A 26,288-nucleotide genomic window follows, 5' to 3' on the forward strand; every position below is an offset into this window, starting at 1 on the left:
GCTTGCGGAAGTACCTGAAACCAAAACTGAAACTGTAAGCACGAAGCTTAGTGAGCTCCCCCAAACTACCACATACCATACGATACATATATAAAGCACATACTGGGCCTTGCCCACTGCATCAGACCGAAGTCTGGAACTAGCTGCATCGGACCGAAGTCCGGAACTGACTGGGACCTTGTCCCCTGCATCGGACCAGAGTCCGGAACTAACTGCATCGGACAGAAGTCCGGAACTAACTGCATCGGACCGAAGTCCGGAACTGACTGATCATGGCATAGCATAAAACATAACAACCATTATAAACACATAAACTGCATACTGCATCGGAACAGAGTCCGGAACACATAACACAAATGTGCTTGAATCACAAAGACATCAAGCACTCTAGCTACTGCATCAGACCAAAGTCCGGAACTACTGATAATTAAACGGGCCGGCATTGTGGCCGTAGACCCGTTCCTACTGAAGGGAAACTCACCTCGTGAACTGGCTGCTGAGTGAATAGCTCTGAGAGCTAACTGCTGCTGCTCCGATATCTCCCCGGCTACAAGTCCATAAACACACTCAATCAAATACTAAACACTGCACTGGGTAAAATGACTCTTTTACCCTTGGTCAAAGTCAACTCTCAGTCAAGGTCAACCCACAGTTGACCTGACTCGCCGAGTTGGACCGCTAACTCGCCGAGTCCTTATTCTCACTCCTCGACTCTACTCGCTGCTACTCGTCGAGTATGGCATCGACTCGACGAGTACTCTCCCGATCCAAGAACTCAGACAATCTTCATCCGACTCGCCGAGTCCTATGAACAACTCGACGAGTTGTTCTTGAGCTTAAGAAGATTGCCTTGGACTCGCCGAGTTGTATGAACAACTCGCCGAGTCCCCCCATTACTGAGTCTACCCTCAAACTCGCTGAGTCCACTCCACTACTCACTGGTCCCACTCGACACCGCTCAAAAAGGAAGAAATCGGGGACTCGCGACTCGACTCGCCGAGTCGTTCTTCCGACTCGCCGAGTCACCGCCATGCAACTATTCTACACTCGACTCTGCTCGAATCCAATACATCCAAATGATAGATCTGAGTCCAATAAGCTGATTTACCACGTAAAGTTTCCAACTTTACGTGTACAAACGCATGAACAAGGGAATAAGGGCTAAAAGATGCTTAAAAGGGGTAGATCTAGGGTTAATATGCAAAATAGCTCTATAAAGGCAATAGATCTGGGCTCTACAACTCCTAAATGAACAGATCTAAGGTTATCTCGGCATAGGAGAGCTTCGATATCAACATAAAGCTTTGAGAAAGGCATTAACAAGATCTAGAAAGGGTTTTAAGGCATAAAAGAGAAGGAAAACTGAAGAATACCTCAAAGAGCTCTTGCTTTCCCTTGAATCTCTGCTCTACAATCCTTCTCCTTGCTCCTTTCTTCTTCTCCTTCTTCAAGCCTTCACAAAAGCACACAAAATCACTTAGAATCACTCAAGAACGAATTAGGGTTTTCTCACAGCTTTTGAGGGTGAAGGAGGCGAGATTGGGGGCTATAAGGTGGCTTAAATAGTGGGCAACCCGGGGATTTAGGGTTTCTCCCAGACGGACAGACTCGCCGAGTCCATAATATGGACTCGTCAAGTCACTAGCTAACACGTGCTCAAAATCCCGACCCTACTCGGCGAGTCAGGCTATGAACTCGCCGAGTCCCTCTTGCAAAAATTCAAAATAAATACCAAGGAATTATCATACCGGAGACGGGTCGTTACAATTCTCCCCCACTTATCTCATATTTCGTCCTCGAAGTCTGCTACGGCTGAATCTGCAAATATCTCTGGGTAGTGCTCCCTCATCTCCTCCTCAGCCTCCCACGTTCACTCAGATCCCTTCCGGTGCTGCCACTGCACCTTCACTAACTGAATTTCCTTGTTCCTCAAGGTCTTGGTCTTCCGGTCCAGAATCGCGACCGGTCTCTCAATATAATTCAGGCTGCTATCAACCTGAATATCCTCTAAGGGAACGACTGCTGACTCATCCACCAAACACTTCCTCAACTGAGACACATGGAAAGTGTTGTGGATCTGACTAAGCTCCTCAGGAAGATCTAACCGATAAGCAACCCGACCCACCCGGGCCAAAACCCTGAAAGGACCAATAAATCTGGGGCCCAACTTGCCCCTCTTCCGGAACCTGATGACACCCTTCCAAGGTGAGACCTTCAGAAGGACCATATCTCCCACCTAGAACTCCAAGTACGAACGCCTCCTGTCGGCGTAGCTCTTCTGCCGACTCTGCGCAGTCTGCAGTCTACTACGAACCTGCTGGATCAACTCAGTCGTCTTGAGCACCACTTCTGTGCTCCCGATGACTCGCTAACCGACCTCGCCCCAACAAATCGGGGTCCTACACTTCCTCCCATACAGCATCTCAAAAGGAGGTCGATCAATGCTCGCATGATAACTGTTGTTATACGAGAATTCCGCCAACGGAAGATACGTATCCCAACTGCCACCGAAATCAAAAACACATGCCCTAAGCATGTCCTCGAGAGTCTGAATCGTCCTCTCGCTCTGCCTGTCCGTCTGAGGGTGGAAAGCGGTGCTGAAATGGAGACGAGTACCCATCTCGTCGTGGAACCGCTTCCATAATCTGGATGTGAAACGGACATCTCGGTCTGACACCACCGATACCGGCACTCCATGATGTGCCACAATCTCTCGTACATAGATATCGGCTAACTTCTCCGCCGATATACTCTCCTGGATCGGGATAAAATGGGCACTCTTCGTCAACCGATCCACTACTACCCATATCGAATCCACTCCTCGTGCGGTCCTGGGGAGCTTGGTGACAAAATCCATGGTGATGTCCTCCCATTTCCACACGGGAATGTCTAACGGCTGCATCTTGCCGTGAGGTCTCTGGTGCTCCGCCTTGACCTTCCGGCAGGTCAGGCATCTCTCGACATACCAGGCGACGTCCCGCTTCATGCAGGGCCACCAATAATCTGGTCGAAGATCTCGATACATCTTCGTTGCCCCTGGGTGGATAGAAAACCGAGACTTATGAGCCTCATCCATCAACACTTGCCGTACTCCACCCCAGTACGGTACCCACACTCTCCTGTGAAGCGTCAGCAAACCACGACTATCATAATCAAACGAGGCTACTCGGCCCACGATCCTTTCACACTTCTGTCTCTCCTCCTTGAGGCCCTCCACCTGAGCCTCCTTGATCCGCTCCAACAACGGAGTGATCACTGTCATCCTCAAACATAGATCTCTGATAGGGGCCGCCGACACTTTGCGGCTCAGGGCATCGGCCACCACGTTGGCCTTCCCTGGATGGTAAAGGATCTCACAATCGTAATCCTTTAGCACATCCAACCACCTCCTCTGTCTCATATTCAGACTCGACTGATCCATAAGGTACCTCAAACTCTTGTGATCCGTGTAAATAGTACAACGGACCCCATAAAGGTAATGCCTCCAAATCTTGAGAGCAAACACAACTGCCCCCAGATCCAAATCATGGGTAGGATAATTAGCCTCGTGAGGCTTCAACTGTCTCGAGGCATAAGCTATCACATGGCCTCGCTGCATCAATACTGCTCCCATACCTGTGATCGAGGCATCACAGTAGACTACGAAGTCCTCTACTCCCTCTGGCAAGGTAAGGATCGGAGCCTCGCACAATCTCTGTCTGAGGGTCTCGAACGCTGCCTGCTGCTCAGGCCCCCAACGAAATACCACCGACTTCTTGGTCAGTCAGGTGAGTGGCACTGCTATCTTGGAGAAGTCCTGAATAAATCTCCGATAATACCCTGCCAGCCCTAGGAAGCTCCGAATCTCAGATGGAGACTTCGGGACCTCCCACTGCATCACGGCCTCTATCTTGGCCGGATCTACCAAAATACCCTTCTGGTTGACGAGGTGACCCAGGAACTGCACCTCGCGCAACCAGAACTCACATTTGGAGAACTTGGCGAAAAGTCTCTCCCTCCTCAAAGCCTCCAGCACCTCCCGCAGGTGCTCCTCGTGCTGCTCCTGCGTCTTGGAATATACCAAGATATCGTCTATGAATACTATCACTGACCGATCCAACATCGGCCTGCACACGCGGTTCATGAGATCCATGAACGCGGCTGGAGCATTGGTGAGCCCAAATGGGATCACCACAAACTCATAATGACCATACCTGGTCCTGAAAGCAGTCTTCTGAACATCCTCATCTCGAACCCGCATCTGATGATAACCGGAGCGTAGATCGATCTTGGAGAACCAAGACGCTCCCTGAAGCTGATCAAACAAATCATCTATCCTCGGAAGTGGGTAACGGTTCTTCACCGTTACCTTATTCAACTCCCGATAATCAATACACATACGATGCGACCTATCCTTCTTCCTCACAAACAGGATCGGCGCTCCCCAAGGCAAACTGCTCGGCCGAATGAAACCCTTGTCTAACAGCTCCTGCAGCTGTGTAGACAACTCCTGCATCTCAGGGGGAGCTAATCGATACGGTGCTTTGGCTATCGGAGCCGCACCAGGAATTAGGTCGATCCTGAACTCGACCTGTCTCTCAGGAGGTATCCCCGGCAAATCCTCGGGAAACACGTCCGGGTAGTCTCGAACAATAGGAACATCATCAACTGTCGTCTTGCCCTTCTCCCGGGCATCCAAAACGTAAGCTACAAAACTGGCACAACCCTGCTGAACATAGCGCCTCGCCCTTGCGGCGGAACAAAAGGTCGGTCTTCGCTGCGGCCTCTCGCCCTGAATCACTAACTCTCCCCCACTGGGAGTGCGAACCCTCACTAGCTGAAGCTCACAATCAATCACCACCCCATTGGGGCTTAGCCAATCCATGCCCACAATAACCTTATTCCCTCGCAGGGGAATAGGTACCAGGTCCACTGAAAACTGCTCATCAAATAACTGAAGAGAACACCCTCTAAACACTCTGCCGACCCTCACGGTCCTGTCATCTGCTATCTCAACCTCTAACAGACAATCCAGCTCCCCTGGAGCTCTACTAAATCTCTTGCTAAGCGCAAGCGATACGAATGATCGGGTAGCCCCCGAATCGAATAATACCATAGCAGAAATGCCGTTCACAGAGAACGACCCTGAATAAAACATACAATCATAAGCAATATTCAATCAATAATAATAAAGAGATAAAGGGAAGATACATACCCGTCACCACATCAGGAGTCGCTCGCGCCTCCTCTGCGGTCATCTGAAACGCCCTGCTCTTCGCCACTGGCGTCTCGGCTCGGCCCTGTCGGCCATCTGTAATCCTCAAGGTAGCAGGGGCAGGTGCAGCCACCTTCCCTGCTGCAGCTAAACCCAGGCACTGGGACTTTTTATGTCCCCTCTGATTGCACTGAAAGCAAATCAGATCTGATGCTGCAACGGCAGTAGCAGGGGCCGTACAATCCCTACTCAAATGCCCAATCCGACCGCACTTGTAGCAGCTGGAACTCCCTACCTTGCACGCTCCCTCGTACAATCTCCCACACTTGCCACATCGACCGTGGCTCTGCTGACTCCTAGATCTGTGATCTGAAACCTTGGGCTTTTTGCCCGAACCGCCTGAACCCGAAACCGCCTCCGGTTTCCTCTTCTTCTCCATCTCGAGATCAATCTCCCTCTCCCGAGCCCTAGCAATCATATCTACCAGCGTTTTACAGCTGGACCGGCTCACGAACTGGCGGATATCGCTCCGCAACATCTCATGATAACGGGCCTTCTTCATTTCCTCATCAGCCACGTACTGAGGAACGAGAAGAGCCCTCTCCCTGAACTTGGCGGTGATCTCCGCCACTGTCTCTGTAGTCTGGGTGAGGTCCTGAAACTCCCTAGCTAACTGCTGCACCTCAATGACCGGTGCAAACTCCGCCCTGAACCTGGTAGAGAAATCATCCCAGGTCATGGCGTCCAATGTTGCATCATCCCCAATGGCATGTCCGACCTCCTCCCACCAATCCCGTGCCCTGTCCTTCAGAAGACAGGATGCCAATCTGACCTTGTCCCCCTCGGGACATTTGCTAGTACGGAAAGCGTTGGCCACATCCGCCAACCATCTGGTGCTCGCTATGGGGTCTCGCGCCCCATGATAGTCCGGAGCTCCACATGCCCTGAACTCCCTGAAAGTAAGGGTGCGCGACCCCATCATGGCCGCCACCTTGGCACGGAAGGTGCCCAATCTCTCATCCATCAGCTCTAGAATCCCCTCCTTGATCGAACCGAAGATCATAGGAGTCTGCTCTATAATGATGCGCGTAATCTCCGAAGAAAGAAACTCTCGGGTCTGCTCATCAATGCGCTCACCCCCCCCCCCCCCCCCCGAGCCTGAACCTGATCCCTCCCCGGCACCTCCACTGCCGGCTGCTGGCCTCGAACGTAAAACCACCATTCTGAAACATATCACAACTACATCAGAAAACCGAAATATCTCAAGGGATCATTAATTACTACGACTAGCTTCCTGGTCTTGTCTCAGCCTTTCTTGATTCGAGTATGGATCCTCTGCTTTCAGTAGTACGGGCCTATACTACCTTCCACATCTATCCGTACTTTCTTCAAGAACTGCCTTGACTCCACCAAGTCACTTTTACTACTACTGATCTCTGCTACTCTCATCCTAGGCTTGCCCTAGGGAAACCTCAGACTCAACTCAACTAGTCCTCAGCTGCTGAAGATCTCCTTATAATGCTAATTAGCCACCACCTGAACGCCATCACATGTGACGAGGATCAGATAATCCTTCAAGTAAAAGACTCGTCCCTATAACGGTTGGACTCAAACAAGAGCTGCGCAATAGGGCCAAATCCAGCACTCTGAGATTATTCAACCCTGATCACATGTGATGTGGCGTATTCACCTAATGGCTAACTCCCACGACTCATAGTCCCACAAAGCACAAAGCAAGCAGCATTCGGATAAGGGAAACATGCTCAGGCAAAACTATTCTCATAACGAGAAGCTACTCTAGCATACAATGCTAAGCTCGCGCTACCAGGCATAACCTAAACAGGCTATCCTACTGCTGTTTACTTAATACTAGCATGCAATTCTCATAAAACTGTAACACATAAAGCAGGCACATAAGGCATCCTCCTAGATCCTTAGTCCTATACTAGCATGCTGTTCTACTGAAGCTGGAACAATTAATCATAATAATAAAACTTGTATTGGTAATTTGGGAGTACTTACTTGAGCTCGGCTGATCGCATGCACCACACCCTTATCTCGTTTTAAAAATTTTCTTTCTTTCTAAGTGCTTTCAAAATTCTTTTAGAAACATTTTTCTTTTAAAAATCTTTTTATTTCCCCCTTAGTTTGAGTTCAGATACACCCGGAAGTGTATCCGAATCCCTCAAACCAGGGCTCTGATACCAACTTGAAACGACCCAAAAATACGACCCAAAAATTTCGTTTTTCAACATAACCAAAAACCATAATCTGAGTGTTATATCATAAAACCATACATGATGTATCTCAAAATAATAATAAAACACTGTGCGGAAAACTGTATCATATCCATGTCATATAAAAATCAAGAACTAAATCAACTTCCAGGATAAAAGCTGAAGCTGTGGTGTGTGCGATGCCATCATCCCGAGCTCTTCCTTCTGCTTGCGGAAGTACCTGAAACCAAAACTGAAACTGTAAGCACGAAGCTTAGTGAGCTCCCCAAACTACCACATACCATACGATACATATATAAAGCGCATATTGGGCCTTGCCCACTGCATCAGACCGAAGTCTGGAACTAGCTGCATCGGACCGAAGTCCGGAACTGACTGGGACCTTGTCCCCTGCATCGGACCAGAGTCCGGAACTAACTGCATCGGACCGAAGTCCGGAACTGACTGCATCAGACCGGAGTCCGGAACTAACTGCATCAGACCGAAGTCCGGAACTAACTGCATCAGACCGAAGTCCGGAACTGACTGATCATGGCATAGCATAAAACATAACAACCATTATAAACACATAAACTGCATACTGCATCGGAACAGAGTCCGGAACACATAACACAAATGTGCTTGAATCACAAAGACATCAAGCACTCTAGCTACTGCATCAGACCAAAGTTCGGAACTACTGATAATTAAACGGGCCGGCATTGTGGCCGTAGACCCGTTCCTACTGAAGGGAAACTCACCTCGTGAACTGGCTGCTGAGTGAATAGCTCTAAGGGCTAACTGCTGCTGCTCCGGTATCTCCCCGACTACAAGTCCATAAACACACTCAATCAAATACTAAACACTGCACTGGGTAAAATGACTCTTTTACCCTTGGTCAAAGTCAACTCTCAGTCAAGGTCAACTCTCGGTCAAGGTCAACCTACAGTTGACCTGACTCGCCGAGTTGGACTGCCAACTCGCCGAGTCCTTATTCTCACTCCTCGACTCTACTCGCTGCTACTCGTCGAGTATGGCATCAACTCGACGAGTACTCTCCCGATCCAAGAACTCAGACAATCTTCATCCGACTCGCCGAGTCCTATGAACAACTTGACGAGTTGTTCTTGAGCTTAAGAAGATTGCCTTGGACTCGCCGAGTTGTATGAACAACTCGCCGAGTCCCCCCATTACTGAGTCTACCCTCAAACTCGCTGAGTCCACTCCACTACTCACTGGTCCCACTCGACACCGCTCAAAAAGGAAGAAATCGGGGACTCGCGACTCGACTCGCCGAGTCGTTCTTCCGACTCGCCGAGTCACCGCCATGCAACTATTCTACACTTGACTCTGCTCGAATCCAATACATCCAAATGATAGATCTGAGTCCAATAAGCTGATTTACCACGTAAAGTTTCCAACTTTACGTGTACAAACGCATGAACAAGGGAATAAGGGCTAAAAGATGCTTAAAAGGGGTAGATCTAGGGTTAATATGCAAAATAGCTCCATAAAGGCGATAGATCTGGGCTCTACAACTCCTAAATGAACAGATCTAAGGTTATCTCGGCATAAGAGAGCTTCCATATCAACATAAAGCTTTGAGAAAGGCATTAACAAGATCTAGAAAGGGTTTTAAGGCATAAAAGAGAAGGAAAACTGAAGAATACCTCAAAGAGCTCTTGCTTTCCCTTGAATCTCTGCTCTACAATCCTTCTCCTTGCTCCTTTCTTCTTCTCCTTCTTCAAGCCTTCACAAAAGCACACAAAATCACTTAGAATCACTCAAGAACGAATTAGGGTTTTCTCACAGCTTTTGAGGGTGAAGGAGGCGAGATTGGGGGCTATAAGGTGGCTTAAATAGTGGGCAACCCGGGGATTTAGGGTTTCTCCCAGACGGACAGACTCGCCGAGTCCAGAATATGGACTCGCCGAGTCACCAGCTAACACGTGCTCAAATTCCCGACCCTACTCGGCGAGTCAGGCTATGAACTCGCCGAGTCCCTCTTGCAAAAATTCAAAATAAATACCAAGGAATTATCATACCGGAGACGGGTCGTTACAGAAGACTGAACCCTCCGATGATGGAAGAAGATTGTATGCTAGGATATACGAGTAGTGTGTTGGATTAGTGTCTAAGTCCATAACTATTTTGGTATGTACTTGACCCGATGGTGCATGGTCCTTTTGGGTTGCCTTCACCAAAGCAACTTGGTAGGATGAATTATGGAGAGAAAGGATTAAATATGATTTATTAATATATTATGAGAATAATATATTAAAGGAGAAATCATATTGTTTAATTAATATTAGTCAAGAATTAATAAGAATTAAGTTTGTGACTAAAAGACATTAACTAAACTTAAGGGACTAAAAACTGTCAATTGTGTGATAGTTGAATATTGAGCTAATGGACTCCATATTAAAGGAGTGGACGAATTCTATGGGGAAATCCATTAGAAATCGTCCTAGGCCTTTAAGGAAGGAGTCCATGTGTTGCTTAGGGCTTAAGCATCCAAATTAGGGTTTCCTTGTTAGATAACCCTAATAGCCTCTCTATTTAATGGACCCTTATGGCTCAAAAACGTGGTGAACTTGTGGATTAGGGTTTCCACACGTTTTTGGGCAGCCTCCTTCTCTTCTCTTCTTCATCCTCTTGCTCTTGGTGTTTGTGAACCATTAGAGGAGTGACATTTGTGACTCTAAGCTTTCTAAAGTCAATACAAGAAGGATTTGAGATTGTTATTGCTACATAACAATCAAGGTATGATCTAAACCCTAATTTATATGTTATATTGATTATCATATGCTAGATCTAGGGATTATAGTCTTGGATGAGTTGCATGTACAATAGAGAAACCTAGATCCAAGCATTAAGGTTTGTATGAGCACATAGGATGTTCTTATAGCGAAAACCCATCAGTGGTATCAGAGCCTTGATTGGTTTCTATTGTATTGATGCCTTGTTAACTTGTTCATGCTTGAAAAATTCGATTTTGGTGAATCTGCCTGATGAACTCGGCGAGTCCCATTGTGGACTCGGCGAGTAGGCCCCTACTCGGCGAGTCCATAGAGGTACTCGGCGAGTTCGAGCGTTAGAAAGAGGGGATTTCGTGATTTCTTGCTATTTTTCTCATGGATACTTGCCTTATCTGTTTTAGGTCATTAAAATCCGGTTTTATACATATTTATGAGTATATCCTTGATTAAACAAAAGATAATTACCAATTGATTAGATAATAACTTTCTTATATGATTAGAGTTGGATTATTTGTATTAATTGGGTGTCTTATTTTGCAAGAAATTGAAATTAGGTCAAATATAGATAATGATAAATTTAATTGTTTAATTTATATTATTTGTTATTTGATCATTGTGTTATGAAAAGTTTCAATTTCCCCCTTTTAGATTTTATAGTTTAAATTTGAACTTAAATGTTTTGTTTTGAAATTTAAATAGTTGAAACCCTAATGTTTTGAAAAGGTTTCAAAACTTGCCCTCAAGTTTTGGAAGTTAAATTTTGATTAAAAGTTTAATTTTGATGTATATTTAAATTCTAAACCCTAATGTTTTGAAATGTTTCAAAACTTGCCCTCAAGTTTTGGAATTTAAAAGTTGATTAAAAGTTTAATTTAGGAATGTTAAATTCTAAAACCCTTGTGATGTTTTGAAAAGTTCAAATCACACCCTTATGGTTTTATTAATTAATTAAGGTGTATAATTAAAAGAGGTTTAATAAATCCATAAAAGTTTTGGTTTACAAATTAATTGAATTAAAAGTATAATTGTTAAATTTGACCACCTAGTATTTTAAAAAGTGTAAAATACACCCTATACTATATATAACATTAAAAGTCTAACATTATATATATGTATGAGTAAAACTCAGTCTTATCGTTAGTAGGTCTCATTCATGAAGCTGGTCTATAAGGGGTGTTTAAGGAAATTGCCTATAAAATGGCGATTGAATGGGTATCCACTCTTACCCACCACACTCTTGACTAGTGGAGGGTCGTTAGCCGAACGGGTAGGAGGGGACAGAAACCTTCCATTATAAGTATAATCAAGTACAAAAGTAACTAAATGTTTTACAAATTCCCAATCTTAGTTACTTTAGGCAAAAGTGAATTGATGCAATTCCATGAAATTACACTTTCTACCCTTGCGAAGACGTTAGTGGAGCGTGTGTGGTTTACCGGCACACTAAATGGTTCTAAGCAAAGGTGGCAAAGGGTGACTCAAGGTTTGTCATAGTTCGGTGGAGCGTGTGTGGTTTACCGACACATCGAATAGGTGACTGTAACATGTGAGGGCACCATGTAGATTTGCATGGTTATTCACACCCGCTTTGTGATCCTCGGCATCCCAGTCACAAACTAGAGGGGCATATCGAGATTTAAACATGCCATTGAAAAGGTTCAATGAATCTCGAAGTATCTAGGAGTTTTCAAAGCATTTAAAACTTAATTAGTTTTTCATTTTTTCATGGTGGAAAATTAATGAATCGTCATTCACTTACCTTCAAATGTTCTGCAATTTGGGTTACGACATCCCTCTCCCGAGTTGTGGATTATTATGTAGGGTCCTAGCCTCAATATTTCATTTGGGTGATTTATTAAGGACTCAATCTATCAACTAACTTGAATTTATTTTTCTCCCGTTTTGTAAATGTCAAAGTACGACAACTATGGTCTTCCCAAATCCCGTGGAACAAGCATTCCACATGAAGATGATATTCCACGATTCGATCGAGGAACAAGAAATCATACTTCACTTCCTCCACCTCCTCTAATTATTCTCCTTAACCCACAAGATCGAAGAATTGAAAGGTTCAATGTCACTAAAGCCCTATTGGAAATGAAACATGAAGATGGTAAACCCGTGTGTGCCCACGTTCTAGGAATGAAATCACACATCGATAGGTTGATAATGTTGGGTGCGTCATTCCCTGATAAGTTGGCTGTGAACTAGGTTCTGCAGTCACTTCCTGAATCATATAATGAGTTCAAAAGAAAGTATTATATGATGGATCATGACGATAACCTCATTGACCTAACTTACATGCTCATTGCTGCTGAATCAGAAATGATTTGGAAAAGCAATGGAGCATATTTGTTGGGAAAGTCAACCAACCATGCTTCCGAGGACGTTCTAGGAGAATCGACCTGCGTTTGCTGCCAAGAGAAAGGGCGTTGGATACTATCTAACTCCGTTAAGTTCCTATTTGTTGATTCTTAATACATAATGTGATAAGACTGCATTTGAATGTTTTGCAGGATCAGTGAAAAGACAGGAAGCTTGATGGAAGAGCAAGATGAATCTAATCACAAAGAAATGGATCTCGATCGCATGGACTTGAAGATTAGATTTTGAGCTTAGAAAGTTATGATAGAGTTGTTAGGAATATTTGATTACATAATTTTCAGTTGATTTTGCATTGTAAGGACAAATGTTTTCCGCTGCTTTTATGAATAAAATAAATTTTGATTTGACTCATTTATTTATTTGTTTATTTATTTCCTTGCAATGAAATCGTTATGAAAAATTGATGTTCGTATATTTCTACAACGAATGGATGTGATTCTTAATTATGTTGTTTGTGGAAATGTCGAGAATTTACCAAATAGGGAGAGTTTCTCATCACCCAAGTTTCAATTGGAAATACACTTGGAATCACACAACTTGGTTGCATGATGAATGAGAAATTTCATATTTGAAAATTAGACTAATTCGTTGACAAAAGTGTCAAGTGAAGGACTAGGAAATCGAGTACACAAAGTTGTGTGTTAATCAAGTCCACCACAAGAATAATAAAGATATTCGTCATGATTTACTAAAAGTTTAGTAAATGTGATTATACTTACAAGATTAAGTGTAATTCTGAATTGATTAAAAAGGTTTAAATCAATAACAGAACAAATAAGAAGAATCAAGTAGGTAGAAAGATAAAAGTTTCTCTATTCTAAGAAGAAGGGAGAGTACCTTTTATGTTTTATGATATGTCTTAATGATTAAGAACCATATCTCAATTGATCCTCTAAGAAAATCTTAGTACAATTGTATGTATAAGAAGAGGAATCAAGAATTGAAGAAATGGTTAAATCAAGAAGTCAATCATACTTCATTCCAAAACAAGTCTTAGAGTTAAGATTGTAATATTGAGTGACAAGTCATAAGAAGGTTTATAACATTCATCAAATGTAGAATTTGGAAAAAGGCTTTCCTATTCTCGCACATTTGAAATTGGAAAGTTGTGATGTCTTGGATAAGACAAAGACCAACTAGGACCAATTTTATGAAATGTTTTGTCTTGATAAAGGCTACACTAACTCTTGAATATTTGTTTGTTAAGAAATGTTTATTGACAAGAGAATCTTATATGTCAAGGAGTCAGTGGGAGTCTTAATGGTCTTGAAAGGTTTCAAGAACAAATCAAGAATAAACCTTATCGATCATCACTAGCACACGAGTAGAGGTTTACAACCTATCGTGTTGACATTACCTTGTTTCTGTGCCGTTCCAATTGAGTTAATTATGCATGTGAGCCCTATGAGTTCTCATTTGAATGCATAAAAGGCAAGGACCTTGATCAATTGAAAGTACATTGATAGGAAAGGGTGAGCTGCTTAACTACTTGGAAGACATGGTGGGCAGCCGTGTTACCATAAGGCAAGAAATCAAGATTGAGAAGGTTCGGTCCATATGAGTTTGGATTTGTCGCAAACTTTGGTTTTGACAAATTCACATGGATAGAAACACATGCACCATTAAAATCTAAGTGTCATAAGATTCCCTCCTTCATGAAAATGACTGTGAGGAAATGCTTTCACTAAGGAAGATTTTAAGAAGATAGTGATTGTGAAAATTGTAATCTCGAATTCGATTATGGTTACGGTATCCCTTTCCATGATTCGAATTATGAGATTTGGCAATTAGTCTAAATTTTTTAAGACACACATATAAAATATCTAAGGCAAAGGTGTATAAGTTTAAGAAGCCTTGATAAAAGATTATCAAAGCATTGGGTATTAGAAATATGAACTTAAAGAAATTCAATAGGCATTGTTTTTCTGAAAGTTAAGCTGTTTCTGAATACATGTCAAAGCTAGTGGGAGCATAAGTGTTATGTTTGTAATAATCATCGTGATAGTGGGAACATAAATGTTATGATTACATGATTATTAAGGCAGGTATTGCAAGTTAGCAATATTAATTATAGAAAAACAAGAGTCATACTTTGCAAAGTTGTAAGGGTTGAATAGTTGTTTTGCTATAATTAAGGGAGAGAATAGTATGCTTCATTTCAAATCTAAAGGCTTAGGTTGTGGAATGTTAATAAACTTAGTCAAGGATACATAGTGCGTTCTTAAATTTCGATTATGATTACGGCATTCCTCTTCATAATTCGAATTGTGAGAACGTGGCACATAAAATATTATGGCAGAAGATTGATAAAGTATCAAATCTTTATGTAAGACATTATGCATCATGTCCCATATGCTTCGGGTTTAGGATCGATTGCAAATGCTATAATATTTGACCATTCTAAAATTTTCCAAATGTATAGCACATTTAGATGGAAAAGGACAAGAATCGGTTTGACTAAGATAATTAAACAACTATCAAAGGACAATCCAAAGTTCGCCGAGGATTGGTCGCTTGTGAGTAGTTGGAAGTATAGTATTGGATGGACCATATCGACAGTATTATGAATAGATAAGATTCTATTAAGAATGAGTTGTCATATGGCAAATATGGAAATGTTTCTATATTGGGAGTTGGATATTGAAAGTCTGTGTTTAGATTAGAAATTTTATGCAAAATGATGTTCAAAGGAATGTACTTTGAGTGAGAGACATCACATCTATGGAATTATCTTGTAACAATCTCCGATAGAGGACCTTGTAATTTCATTGGCAATAGTCATTGTGACTTTAGTGCAGTGATATTACGAAAGGATCATTGCATAAAATGTTAGAATCTAACATATTCTATAAGTGGCAAGAATTTGATATTCTTTCACTTGTGAAAAGGATTAGGAGTTGTGAAATGAGTATGATTGGAAATGTGTTCATTTGATCTATTTCACAAAGTAAGAACCGTAGGTAAACATTGTGTGCATGCTAAGAGCATGGGACAAATGTAGTAATGATTCAAGTAAGAAGTTGATTACCCGAAACAACAAATAATGAGTAATCGATATGGTGATAAATAAAAGGTGTTTTATTTATACTCAAAGGTTTGAGGCCATATGGGATTAGTATTATTCTTGTGTTTCACTTTGCATGTTTTGACTTCCTGAATAATTTAATTTGTTGAGAACAGTCAAATTATTCGAACGGGCCACAGTCGTTCATATGTTGGAAGTAGATATGAATGAAGACTATCGTGAATTGGTGTGTGGATTGTCTAAAGAGTATTAGACATAAACAAATGTTTGCTGTAACGTTCATGAGTGCTTATGAATATGATTTGAGCATTGGATTAAACCCACGCTCACTTGGATCACTTCATGAATTGTATCACGAGTGATTGGTGAGACGATAACATCTTATATTCTTGAAACCGAGATGTGTGAGTTGTATCTTGCGAGTCGGTTGCACATTGATAATATGTAAACACACCAGTAACTTGGTGTTATAAAACATATTATTGTGTGTAATTCGGTAAGTGAGTGCAAGCGAGCATTGAGTCAAAGTTTATCCGTTCCTTTTATCCAAAGTAGGATAAAAGCGATATCTTTGGGCCCCTCGATGATTTAGTGATGGCACCTAAGCGCTTGGCCAAGCCGGGATTAAATTGACGTGTTCAATTGTAGTCTGTTATCAGTCATCATAAATCGGAAGTCGGGAAACAATATAGAGAGAATGAATATATTTCATGTCTCATATCTATACGATATCTAGAATGGAGGAATATATGATCCCTTATCTAAAGGACACGCGTATTTGATAAGATCAGAGTTGACAGCGGCTTTAGAAAGCTACGATTGCAGATCAGGATCTGAAGTCATATGCAGAATAGTTGTTAGACTTATCCAAGTGGGAAACTGTTGGATTAGTGTCTAAGTCCATAACTATTTTGGTATGTACTTGACCCGATGGTGCATGGTCCTTTTGGGTTGCCTTCACCAAAGCAACTTGATAGGATGAATTATGGAGAGAAAGGATTAAATATGATTTATTAATATATTATGAGAATAATATATTAAAGGAGAAATCATATTGTTTAATTAATATTAGTCAAGAATTAATAAGAATTAAGTTTGTGACTAAAAGACATTAATTAAACTTAAGGGACTAGAACTGTCGATTGTGTGATAGTTGAATATTGAGCTAATGGACTCCATATTAAAGGAGTGGGCGAATTCTATGGGGAAATCCATTAGAAATCGTCCTAGGCCTTTAAGGAAGGAGTCCATGGGTTGCTTAGGGCTTAAGCATCCAAATTAGGGTTTCCTTGTTAGATAACCCTAATAGCCTCTCTATTTAATGGACCCTTATGGCTCAAAAACATGGTGAACTTGTGGATTAGGGTTTCCACACATTTTTGGGCAGCCTCCTTCTCTTCTCTTCTTCATCCTCTTGCTCTTGGTGTTTGTGAACCATTAGAGGAGTGACAATTGTGACTCTAAGCTTTCTAAAGTCAATAAAAGAAGGATTTGAGATTGTTATTGCTACATAACAATCAAGGTATGATCTAAACCCTAATTTATATGTTATATTGATTATCATATGCTAGATCTAGGGATTATAGTCTTGGATGAGTTGCATATACAATAGAGAAACCTAGATCCAAGCATTAGGGTTTGTATGAGCACATAGGATGTTCTTATAGCGAAAACCCATCATAGTGGTATGTTAGTTAGAGTACCAGGGATCGATGATCGTCTAGTTGAGTGCCCTAGGCGTTGTATGTAGTCATTTAGGATAAAATGTGAACTCTTGATCTAGGCTTTCTTGCATGTTCCTTGTTTGATTGTGGCTCTAGAGTGGGATCACCTGTTCGACTGTCTATCTCACCTCTAATTACATATAGTTATACATTCATTAGTGATCTGCTAGTAGTGACGTAGAGCGGTCCAGACATCCTATAGGCCTTGCGATGTAGGCTCATGTGTACACACTTATGGTGTGTGGTATTTTAAGGGAACTCACAAAGCTTTGACTTACAGTTATAGATTAAATGTTTTTTAGGTACCATTGTAATCGTGGGAAGCCGAAGACATGACTGTACATAATCATCAACAACATTGGAGATTCCACATTTTCTATATTACTCTACTAGGTGTGAGACCCATGTATTACATGGGTTTAATTAAAAAAAATATATATGAAATTTTAATAATTTGAATGGTTTGAATTTATAAGAAAAATAAGAAAATTTTTGAATTATTAAAATTAATGAAACTTTAATGTATTGAATATATTACATATATAAACCATTTCTAATAAATACTTTACATATATATTACCTTACATATTAAATGTGAAATTTTAATTTAATAAAATGAAAAATACAATAAAATGACAAGTGGAAAATAGAAAATTTAAAAATTCTAGAAAATAACATGTGTCCAAATGAATGAGAAGATCACATGTGGCAAAAAAACCTTCATTTATTATAGTAGATTTTTTAAACAAATGTATTTTGAAACAAATTAGTTTTCTTAACTTGAGTTTTATGTAAATGATGTTTTACCTTATTTAAAAATAAAAAAATTATTTGTGGAAATGAGACTTTAGATAACCATGGAGTTTAAAACTACTATTATGACATGATAATTTTCGGATTTCATTCCTAGCATTTTTAAAAGAATTTACATTCCATATTTTAATTGAGTTGTTTAAAAATTATAAATGTTTCATTCGCACCAGTCGTATGCTCTACCCATATCACCGATTCGTCATGGATTATCCCCCAAAATACTTCCATAGTGATATGATTATTTTTTTAAAAATTAAATATAAAACAAAAAATTGGTTTCATATAAAGTTGTTTAACAATAAAAAGACATCTAACACCATTTAAACTAAATATTTTATAAATTAAGAATGAACATGTGATTAATGATTAATGTTAGGTGAATTCGTCAAATCAATTTATTCCACAACCAAATGGATCGAGTTAATCACAATTACAATATGATGTATACAACTTTGAAATCCAAATTTAAATAAACAAAGGAAGACATAGTAGCATAAATTGGACAATAACTTTGTCTACTAAATTCTAAAAACCCTAAAAAAACCCCTAATATGGAAAAGCAGTAAACGATTAAACAACCAAACAAACCCGGGCGTGATAGACATGACCACCACCACCGCACACACAACCACCACCAGTTTCCGATTGGGCGAGATTTGTTAACGCATTTCCCTCTCACAACGAGTCTTTCTTTGTATCGACATACATTCCAAAGCCTCTGAAAAAGGGTATATAACTTCTAAATCCATGGAATATTACCTTTGTTCCTAAATCCTATCTATGTGGTTGCAAACCCCTCTTCATATTTCCCTCCCTCTCTTCAAAAAACCACGAACTTATCCGTTTTCCTGTCAATTCATTCCAACCCAGTTGGGGATTTTGTCAATTTCATCTCTCAAATCCTTTTCTTTCTCGAGAAGAAAACCGAATACGCGTTTCCCTTTTTTTTCCGGGTATATGACTTGATTACTTAAGAATCAGAAGAATTAGAAGAATTAGAAGATAGTAGCTATGCAGTCATCGTCATCTTCATCGTCGTCTTCATCTGTAACTTTAGAAACCAATAATGCCGTCAAATTTTTATCCAAATTGACTAACTTCGCATTTGATTCCAACACTAAGTGCTTGAGTTTAGATGGGTATTCCTCGGTTCTCTCTAATTTTGTGCAGTGCGACAGAAAAGTTGGGGATTTTTGGGCTGGTGGGAGAAGGAAATCATTAAAAGTTGTGGGTTCATTGAGTTCAGGAACCCGAGGCGCTTCTAGTATCAATAAGTTCTTCAATGAGTTTAATAAGTTCGTTAGGTTTCATTGCGACAGGATTCCACTTGGGTTCGCTTCTGTTAAGCTTAGTTCAGGGAATATTAGTGGATTAGAAGATAATGGTGGTGTTTTGGAGGATGAAACATTGCCTTTGAGTGGTTTTGAGTCTAATGGTAAGAAAAAGGTTCTAATTTTGATGAGCGACACAGGTGGTGGACATCGGGCTTCTGCTGAAGCAATTAAATGGGCGTTTAATGAGAAATTTGGTGATGAATATGAGGTTGGTTTGTTAAAGTATTCCCTTTTAGTTTCCATTAATCATGAATGTGTTCTTTATGGTTCAAAAATCTGTGTTTTTTTTTTTCAGGTGTTTGTGACTGATCTATGGACAGATCACACTCCATGGCCATTTAATCAATTGCCAAGAAGTTATAATTTTTTGGTTAAACATGGATCCTTATGGAGGATGACATATTATGCTTCTGCTCCTCGTGTGGTTCACCAATCGAATTTTGCTGCTACTTCCACGTTTATAGCAAGGTAAAGATTCTCTTGTCTTCCTATTTAACATTCAAATCGATTACTTTTTTGATGTTGTTTTCTTTGGATTTATGTTTTTGGCATGTTGCTTAAATTTGGAGAATTTGTTCACACTAATATTATAGCTCAAAAGCTTCTTTTTATAAAAGTTTTTATGTGTGACTAAATAATAGGCCCACCTTCATGTGTGAGTCTTGATTCTCTAACTTTTAACATAGAGGGTGTTTGGTTGTGTGTTTTAAAGTGATTATTGAGTAATCAGAATCAGATAATTAGCTATATAATAAACAAATCAATGAAAGCATGTTGCTATTTGTTCATTTAACACTATTTGTTTCCCTTTACAGCATAGAAATTATACACTTGAACTTGACTAATCTCCTTATCATCACAGAGAGGTTGCAAAAGGTCTAATGAAGTATCAGCCTGATATCATCATCAGTGTACATCCTCTAATGCAACATGTACCACTTCGTGTCTTGAGGTCAAAGGGTCTTTTGGACAAGATTGTATTTACTACAGTTGTCACCGATTTAAGCACTTGTCATCCTACATGGTTTGTTTTCCACTCAAACTTATTACTTCCCATTTGTTACTCAAATATTGACAAAAGTTTCAACTTTTTGTCCCACCCAATACCCTTTTGTTGAAAAGACGTGAATGCCCTTCTCATCATCATAATCGAAAATAGCCCTAGAAAGATTGTGATATTGGTTTGTTGTTTATGTGATAGGTTTCATAAACTTGTAACAAGATGCTATTGCCCTACAGAAGAGGTGGCAAAGCGGGCCTTAAAAGCTGGACTCCAATCTTCTCAAATAAAAGTTTATGGGCTTCCTGTTCGACCTTCTTTTGTTAAGCCCATTAGGCCCAAGGTTTGAATCTTTCTTGAAAACATAACAAATGTTTGACACTTGTACTTTCACCATTATATTCATTTAGCCACTTTAACTATTAATAATATTTTATCGATTTGGCCATTGAACAATATAGTTAATGACCAAATCACTAAGATGGTGAAAGTACATTTTGCTTTTCTTTTAACTTTTTTAAAAACCGGAAAAAGGGTTTTTTTTTTTTTTTTTTTTAAAGTCAAAGAAAGTACAAAAAGAAACAATTTTTTATTTTTTTTTTTGAAAAATGAATAGGATGAATTGAGGAGGGAGCTTGGTATGGATGAGGATCTACCTGCAGTGTTACTGATGGGGGGTGGGGAGGGGATGGGGCCTATTGAAGCCACAGCTAAAGCATTAGGAAAAGCATTATTTGATGAAAATCTTGGTGAGCCAATTGGTCAAGTTCTTGTCATTTGTGGTAGAAATAAAAAACTCACTACCAAATTGCTTTCAGCTGAATGGAAGATTCCTATCCAGGTATATTTCAAATTTTTACTTTTTTCATATTTTCTTTTCGTTATAAATTAAATTTATTTAGTAAGTAATCAGAGTTTAGAAGATACATTTTAAGCCATGGATTCATATTGTTTACAGGTGAAGGGATTTGTGACTAAGATGGAAGAATGCATGGGTGCTTGTGATTGTATTATCACAAAGGTAAATTGGTTGCTTCTATTCACCTCCAAATTTTGAATTTTTTGACTTAGACTTTTGGGTTAAATTTGTATTTATGCAAATAAAGTGGTTTTTTTTATACGGAATATGCAATATTTTTCTGGTTTAATCTCAAAAAAGACCTTATATTTTGTGTTTTTTCCGAATTAAAACTCAAATTTATTTTTTTCTTGAAAAAGGCCTTGTATTTTTTCATTTTCTCCGAAAAAAGCCCTCAACTTTGTATTTTTTTTTCCGAAAAAACCCTTAACCTTCTAAATGCTTCTTCCGAATAAACCCTCAATTTTTTTTTAGTTTTTCTTGAAAAAAAACCCCTCACATTTTACAATTTTTTTTGGCAAAAAATGACTAAAAGGGCCAGATCGGAAAAAATGAAAAAATAAAAGGTCTTTTTCAGGAAAAAATAAATTCGAGGTTTAATCCGGAAAAAACACAAAATATTACGTCTTTTTTGAGATTAACCTTATTTTTTATACAAAATATAAAACATTGTTTTATAAAACCGGTAAAAAAGTGAAACATTGCTGCATAAATAAGCATTTAACCATTACTCAAATCAATTCTCTATGCACAAATACAATAACTCTTTCCAATTTCAAGATTATAATATTTACTTTTTTGACACTTAAAAAGTCAAAAGTCAACATTGACCTTTTTTTATTTCTCATAGGCTGGTCCAGGCACAATTGCAGAAGCCATGATCCGAGGTCTCCCCATCATTCTAAACGATTACATAGCTGGCCAGGTAATTTTCTTATTAAAGTTGATTTCAGAATGCAAGGGTAAAATGGTCATTTTGTCTCGACACCTTACAAATCTGATATCATGCAGGAAGTTGGAAATGTACCTTATGTAGTGGAAAACGGATGTGGGAAATTTTCAAAGTCACCAAAAGAGATTGCAGAAATCGTTGGTCAATGGTTTGGTCCAAAAGCACATGAACTCAAGACAATGTCACAAAATGCATTGAGATTAGCAAGACCCGATTCGGTGTTCAAAATTGTTCAAGATCTTCATGAACTTGTGAAACAAAAAAGTCTAGTAATGCAATATTCGGGTTCCACTTAAGAAGAATGAGATTGAATTTAAAGCTACTTGTTTAATGAAAAAAACAAAACAATTTTGACTTTATGTTGTAGCAAGTTATGCTTTGAAGGGATTTTCCCATGAAGGTTGTATAAGAGGTAAAAGAACATGTTTTAAAACATAGTATTCATTTTGTGTGTGATTATATTATGTGGGATTTGAGGTGAAAAATTTGTAAACATTGTTTATGATTGATAACATCTATTACTTGAACTATTTGTACTTTGTTTCTTGCAAATGAATACCCTAGATGGAAAAATATATAAAAGTTTAGTGGTTTTAGTGAAGATTTTGACACTAAACTTTGACACAAAATATATCATTAAAGCCACTAAAGTCTTACAAAGTTTCATATTTTGACCACTTTAACTTGGTATAACATATAAAAGTATCCTCTCATCTCAACATCATACTTCATACGTTGTCCTTGTTTTCTTTGTATTCATTGTTGCACATTTCCTCCTTAATTGCTTATCATTAATTGTTGTGTGTTTTGGGATTATACTTGTTTCTTTGAATTGATTGTTTTATAAGGCTAGAGAGCACACTCTCACACACCAATATTAGAACTTACAAGAAATGTAACTAAAAGAGCAATGAGGAGAATGGAATACTCCTTTCCATGTGCTAAGAACAAAATTTGTAAATCTTAAAATTCAACAAAATACGTGTTACAGATCAAGAAATATTTTTTTTATATAAAATTTTGTAAAAAGTATAATTATAAACTATAAAATGATAAATTGTTATATATAAGAAAACAGATAAGTCAATACTATAAGTATGTCTTTTTAGGTCATTTTAAAACAAAACTAGTAAGAAGCTAGAAATTACAAAGAGATAACTAAAATGTTTCAACCAATCAACCCAACTAACTTTAACCTTATTGTTTTTATGAGCAAACCAATTATACAACATATCGACAATATCATCAAAAATCAAAATTTTAGACGGAACCACTTCACTAAATAAAATAAAATTTCGAAACCTCTACATTACCCTAAGGACCGTTTGTGTAATCGATTCCAAAGCCATTCTCTCTCTCTCTCTCTCTCTCTCTCTCTCTCTCTCTCTCTAACGAGACCATATCTCGCCAATCAAACATGTCTCGTCACACATCCCAACCAGGCAACACCAGATCAACTATCTAAAAACTCTTCGCTGAATAGAACCTGCAAATTCACATAATAAAAAAGATGATCAATTTTCTCCACATGACCACCCCATAGAGGACACACCAAAGAAGGAAGCTCCAAACATTTAATACTTAAATTCCACCTAGTAGGAAGTCGATCCCGCAACACCCGCCGACACAAGATATTTATCTTCAGGGGCACACATCAATTCCATCGCGTAACTGAAAGACCATCTGGAAGCAAAGCCTTATCGATAACTTGCCTAGTATCATGAACCAGAAACCTCATGACACCATCCGATTCCCGTCTCCAAGAATCCTTCTCCTTTATAGGTTGAAAATTGCCAATAAGGCTGATCAAATCATAAAGTTGTCGCTGCAAAGCACCTCCACATATTTGACGATTCCAAGATCACAAACAAGGGATGCACATCGTTATTTTTTATATGCTTTTGTTACGTGGCCTTAGGGATGCATTATGCATTTTGCTCATTTTTTTACCCTAGAAAAAGCTAATTGATTGATGGTGAGTTATAATGTAAGAGGATAATTTGACATAAAATTAATAATGTGAAGTTAGTTATGCAAAGAAACATACCGTAAGGACAAAACGTGACATTAGACCGATAAGTGTCATATCACACATTATCACAATTTTAATCTGCTACGTCATTTTTCCACCACCTTACAAAACCAGTGAATGTCATATCACACCTTATCACAATTTTAATCTGTCACTGTCATCGCACTTTACAAAAAACTCAACGTTACAAGAAATTGAGAAAATTGTATGACCGTGTCTCCTAATACGGTGAACTTACCGTTGTCCTGCCCCATTCAGTGTGGTATATTCACTGCACCTTTTACCTCTTAGGTCTTAGCATTAAGTTTATGGACCATTATTTATTTTACTAATTTATCTAATACGAATAGAAAATATTAAAGAAACGCCGGTGGGCCACCGGTGAAAGTTGTAGTGCAGAAAGCCACAAGAACACGGCGTCTGTCGTCATCCACGACTGTAAAAATTAAACTCGTTTGTTTGCTGAAATCGTTCTCTCTGTTCTTTCGTATCAACGTATTTTGCTAAATCAAAGCCTGAAATCGATGATTTCGAGTACATGTAGTGGTTGTTCTTGCAAACCGTTGCTGATTTCGACAAAGTCATCATTTACAGGAAGGTATTTTCATCTCCGTCACGGCGGTGTAAGTCTGATCCAGAAACGCTTCAACGGCGACGGAATTTGCGTTGTGAGAGCTTCAATGGTGGGGAATACCTCCGAGAACTCCTCCAATTTCCTTAAACGTATGGAACAAGCTTGGTTAATCTCTCAGGTATATACACAAACTAAAAGTCATCATTTAGGGTTTTCTCAATAATTTCTCGATTCAATAACAAATTCGATGGAAGCATCTATAGATCTAAGCAACTATGTTATTTTTCTTGCAGCAACCGAGGCCAATTGCTTGTTCTTCTTGCGAGTCGAATGGACATGTCGAGTGCAAATGGTGTCGTGGCACAGGGTTTTTCATTCTTGGTGATAACATGCTTTGTCAAGTCCCATCTAGAAATTCAAGCTGCGTTATTTGTGCAGGAAAGGTGAGTAGTTTAAGAAATTCATCCCATTAACATGACAACCAAATCATCTTTCTTTTTCATTTGGGGGTATGATTCAAGATTGCTGATTAGGGTTTATAATTTGTATCAGGGATCAACAAGTTGTGCAGATTGTAAAGGAACTGGATTTCGTGCAAAATGGTTGGGGCAACCACCGATTCAATCTTAGTTTTTGGAGGTAAGTCGTTGAATGTAAAACTGGGAAACCAGATTGTATTCTTTTAGACATTTACTTCAATTTATCATCACATTTGGTATTTTTTTTGCCAAATCAGCATTAAGCAAAAAAAAAAAAAAAAGAAGTTAAATTATAACTGCTTACTGTAATACTGTTTAATAGATCAAAAAGTGTATGTATATATGTTGCTATTATTAGTAAGAATGAAAGTATGTTGTGCATATTGATACACCAAAATATGTTGTTATCTTTAGTGCTTTTAATGTTACATTCCAGTTCCAGATTTTCTTCTTAATGTGGTTAATGTGATTAAAAGAATTTTTGGTTATGATGATGCTTTTCCAGCTTTTCTTATTATTGAAGGTAAGTGGTTATGAACTTATGATGTAAATGGTGCAATTCTTTTTAGGGGGTTATGAATTTCAATTTTATGGTACTATGTAGTTTGTGATGCAAATGCAATTCATGATGTATCGGCATTTTGATGATATTTTTGTTGATGGGCTTTATGTTTTTAAGTTAATGATATTTCACTATAATTACACTTGAGATTTGTTATGTTTGAAGATATTAGGGAGATGTATTTTTATGTTTTAAACTTATAATATGTCATTTTGATAGGATTTTTCGATTGCGATTCTATCCTAAAATCACAATTTTGCAAAATGAAAAACAATCCTATGTACGATAGATATCGAAGACCTATATAAAAACAAATCCAAACAAAATTAATTTTACTCAAATCTATCTAGATCACAATAAAAATATTATAAATGTTGAAC

General features: G+C 39.1%; 2 protein-coding genes across 2 annotated transcripts; both read left to right on the top strand.

Moving 5' to 3' along the window:
- The first annotated feature begins 18,667 nt into the window (after positions 1-18,667).
- Positions 18,668-22,791, top strand: LOC111908547 (monogalactosyldiacylglycerol synthase, chloroplastic). Its single transcript, XM_023904370.3, has 8 exons — positions 18,668-19,658; positions 19,746-19,918; positions 20,313-20,474; positions 20,652-20,793; positions 21,067-21,291; positions 21,409-21,471; positions 22,160-22,234; positions 22,321-22,791. The coding sequence occupies exons 1-8, from the start codon at positions 19,128-19,130 to the stop codon at positions 22,555-22,557; spliced, it is 1,608 nt and encodes a 535-aa protein (XP_023760138.1). The 5' UTR covers positions 18,668-19,127; the 3' UTR covers positions 22,558-22,791.
- Positions 22,792-24,695: 1,904 nt separating this feature from the next.
- On the top strand, positions 24,696-25,792 carry LOC111908548 (uncharacterized). Its single transcript, XM_023904371.3, has 3 exons — positions 24,696-25,045; positions 25,161-25,310; positions 25,420-25,792. The coding sequence occupies exons 1-3, from the start codon at positions 24,818-24,820 to the stop codon at positions 25,495-25,497; spliced, it is 456 nt and encodes a 151-aa protein (XP_023760139.1). The 5' UTR covers positions 24,696-24,817; the 3' UTR covers positions 25,498-25,792.
- The last annotated feature ends 496 nt before the right edge of the window (positions 25,793-26,288 follow it).

The sequence above is a fragment of the Lactuca sativa genome, chromosome 6 (genome assembly GCF_002870075.4).
Source record: "Lactuca sativa cultivar Salinas chromosome 6, Lsat_Salinas_v11, whole genome shotgun sequence".
In the NCBI taxonomy this organism is placed as follows: Eukaryota; Viridiplantae; Streptophyta; class Magnoliopsida; order Asterales; family Asteraceae; genus Lactuca; species Lactuca sativa.

Bases quoted from the DNA above. Each gene is read 5' to 3' on its own strand.
- LOC111908547 (XM_023904370.3), top strand. From the start codon at position 19,128: ATGCAGTCATCGTCATCTTCATCGTCGTCTTCATCTGTAACTTTAGAA. The intron at 19,919-20,312 runs GTAAAGATTCTC...TTATCATCACAG, and splicing joins ACTTCCACGTTTATAGCAAG to AGAGGTTGCAAAAGGTCTAA. The intron at 20,794-21,066 runs GTTTGAATCTTT...AAAAATGAATAG, and splicing joins TTAAGCCCATTAGGCCCAAG to GATGAATTGAGGAGGGAGCT.
- LOC111908548 (XM_023904371.3), top strand. From the start codon at position 24,818: ATGATTTCGAGTACATGTAGTGGTTGTTCTTGCAAACCGTTGCTGATT. The intron at 25,046-25,160 runs GTATATACACAA...TTTTTCTTGCAG, and splicing joins AAGCTTGGTTAATCTCTCAG to CAACCGAGGCCAATTGCTTG. The intron at 25,311-25,419 runs GTGAGTAGTTTA...AATTTGTATCAG, and splicing joins GCGTTATTTGTGCAGGAAAG to GGATCAACAAGTTGTGCAGA.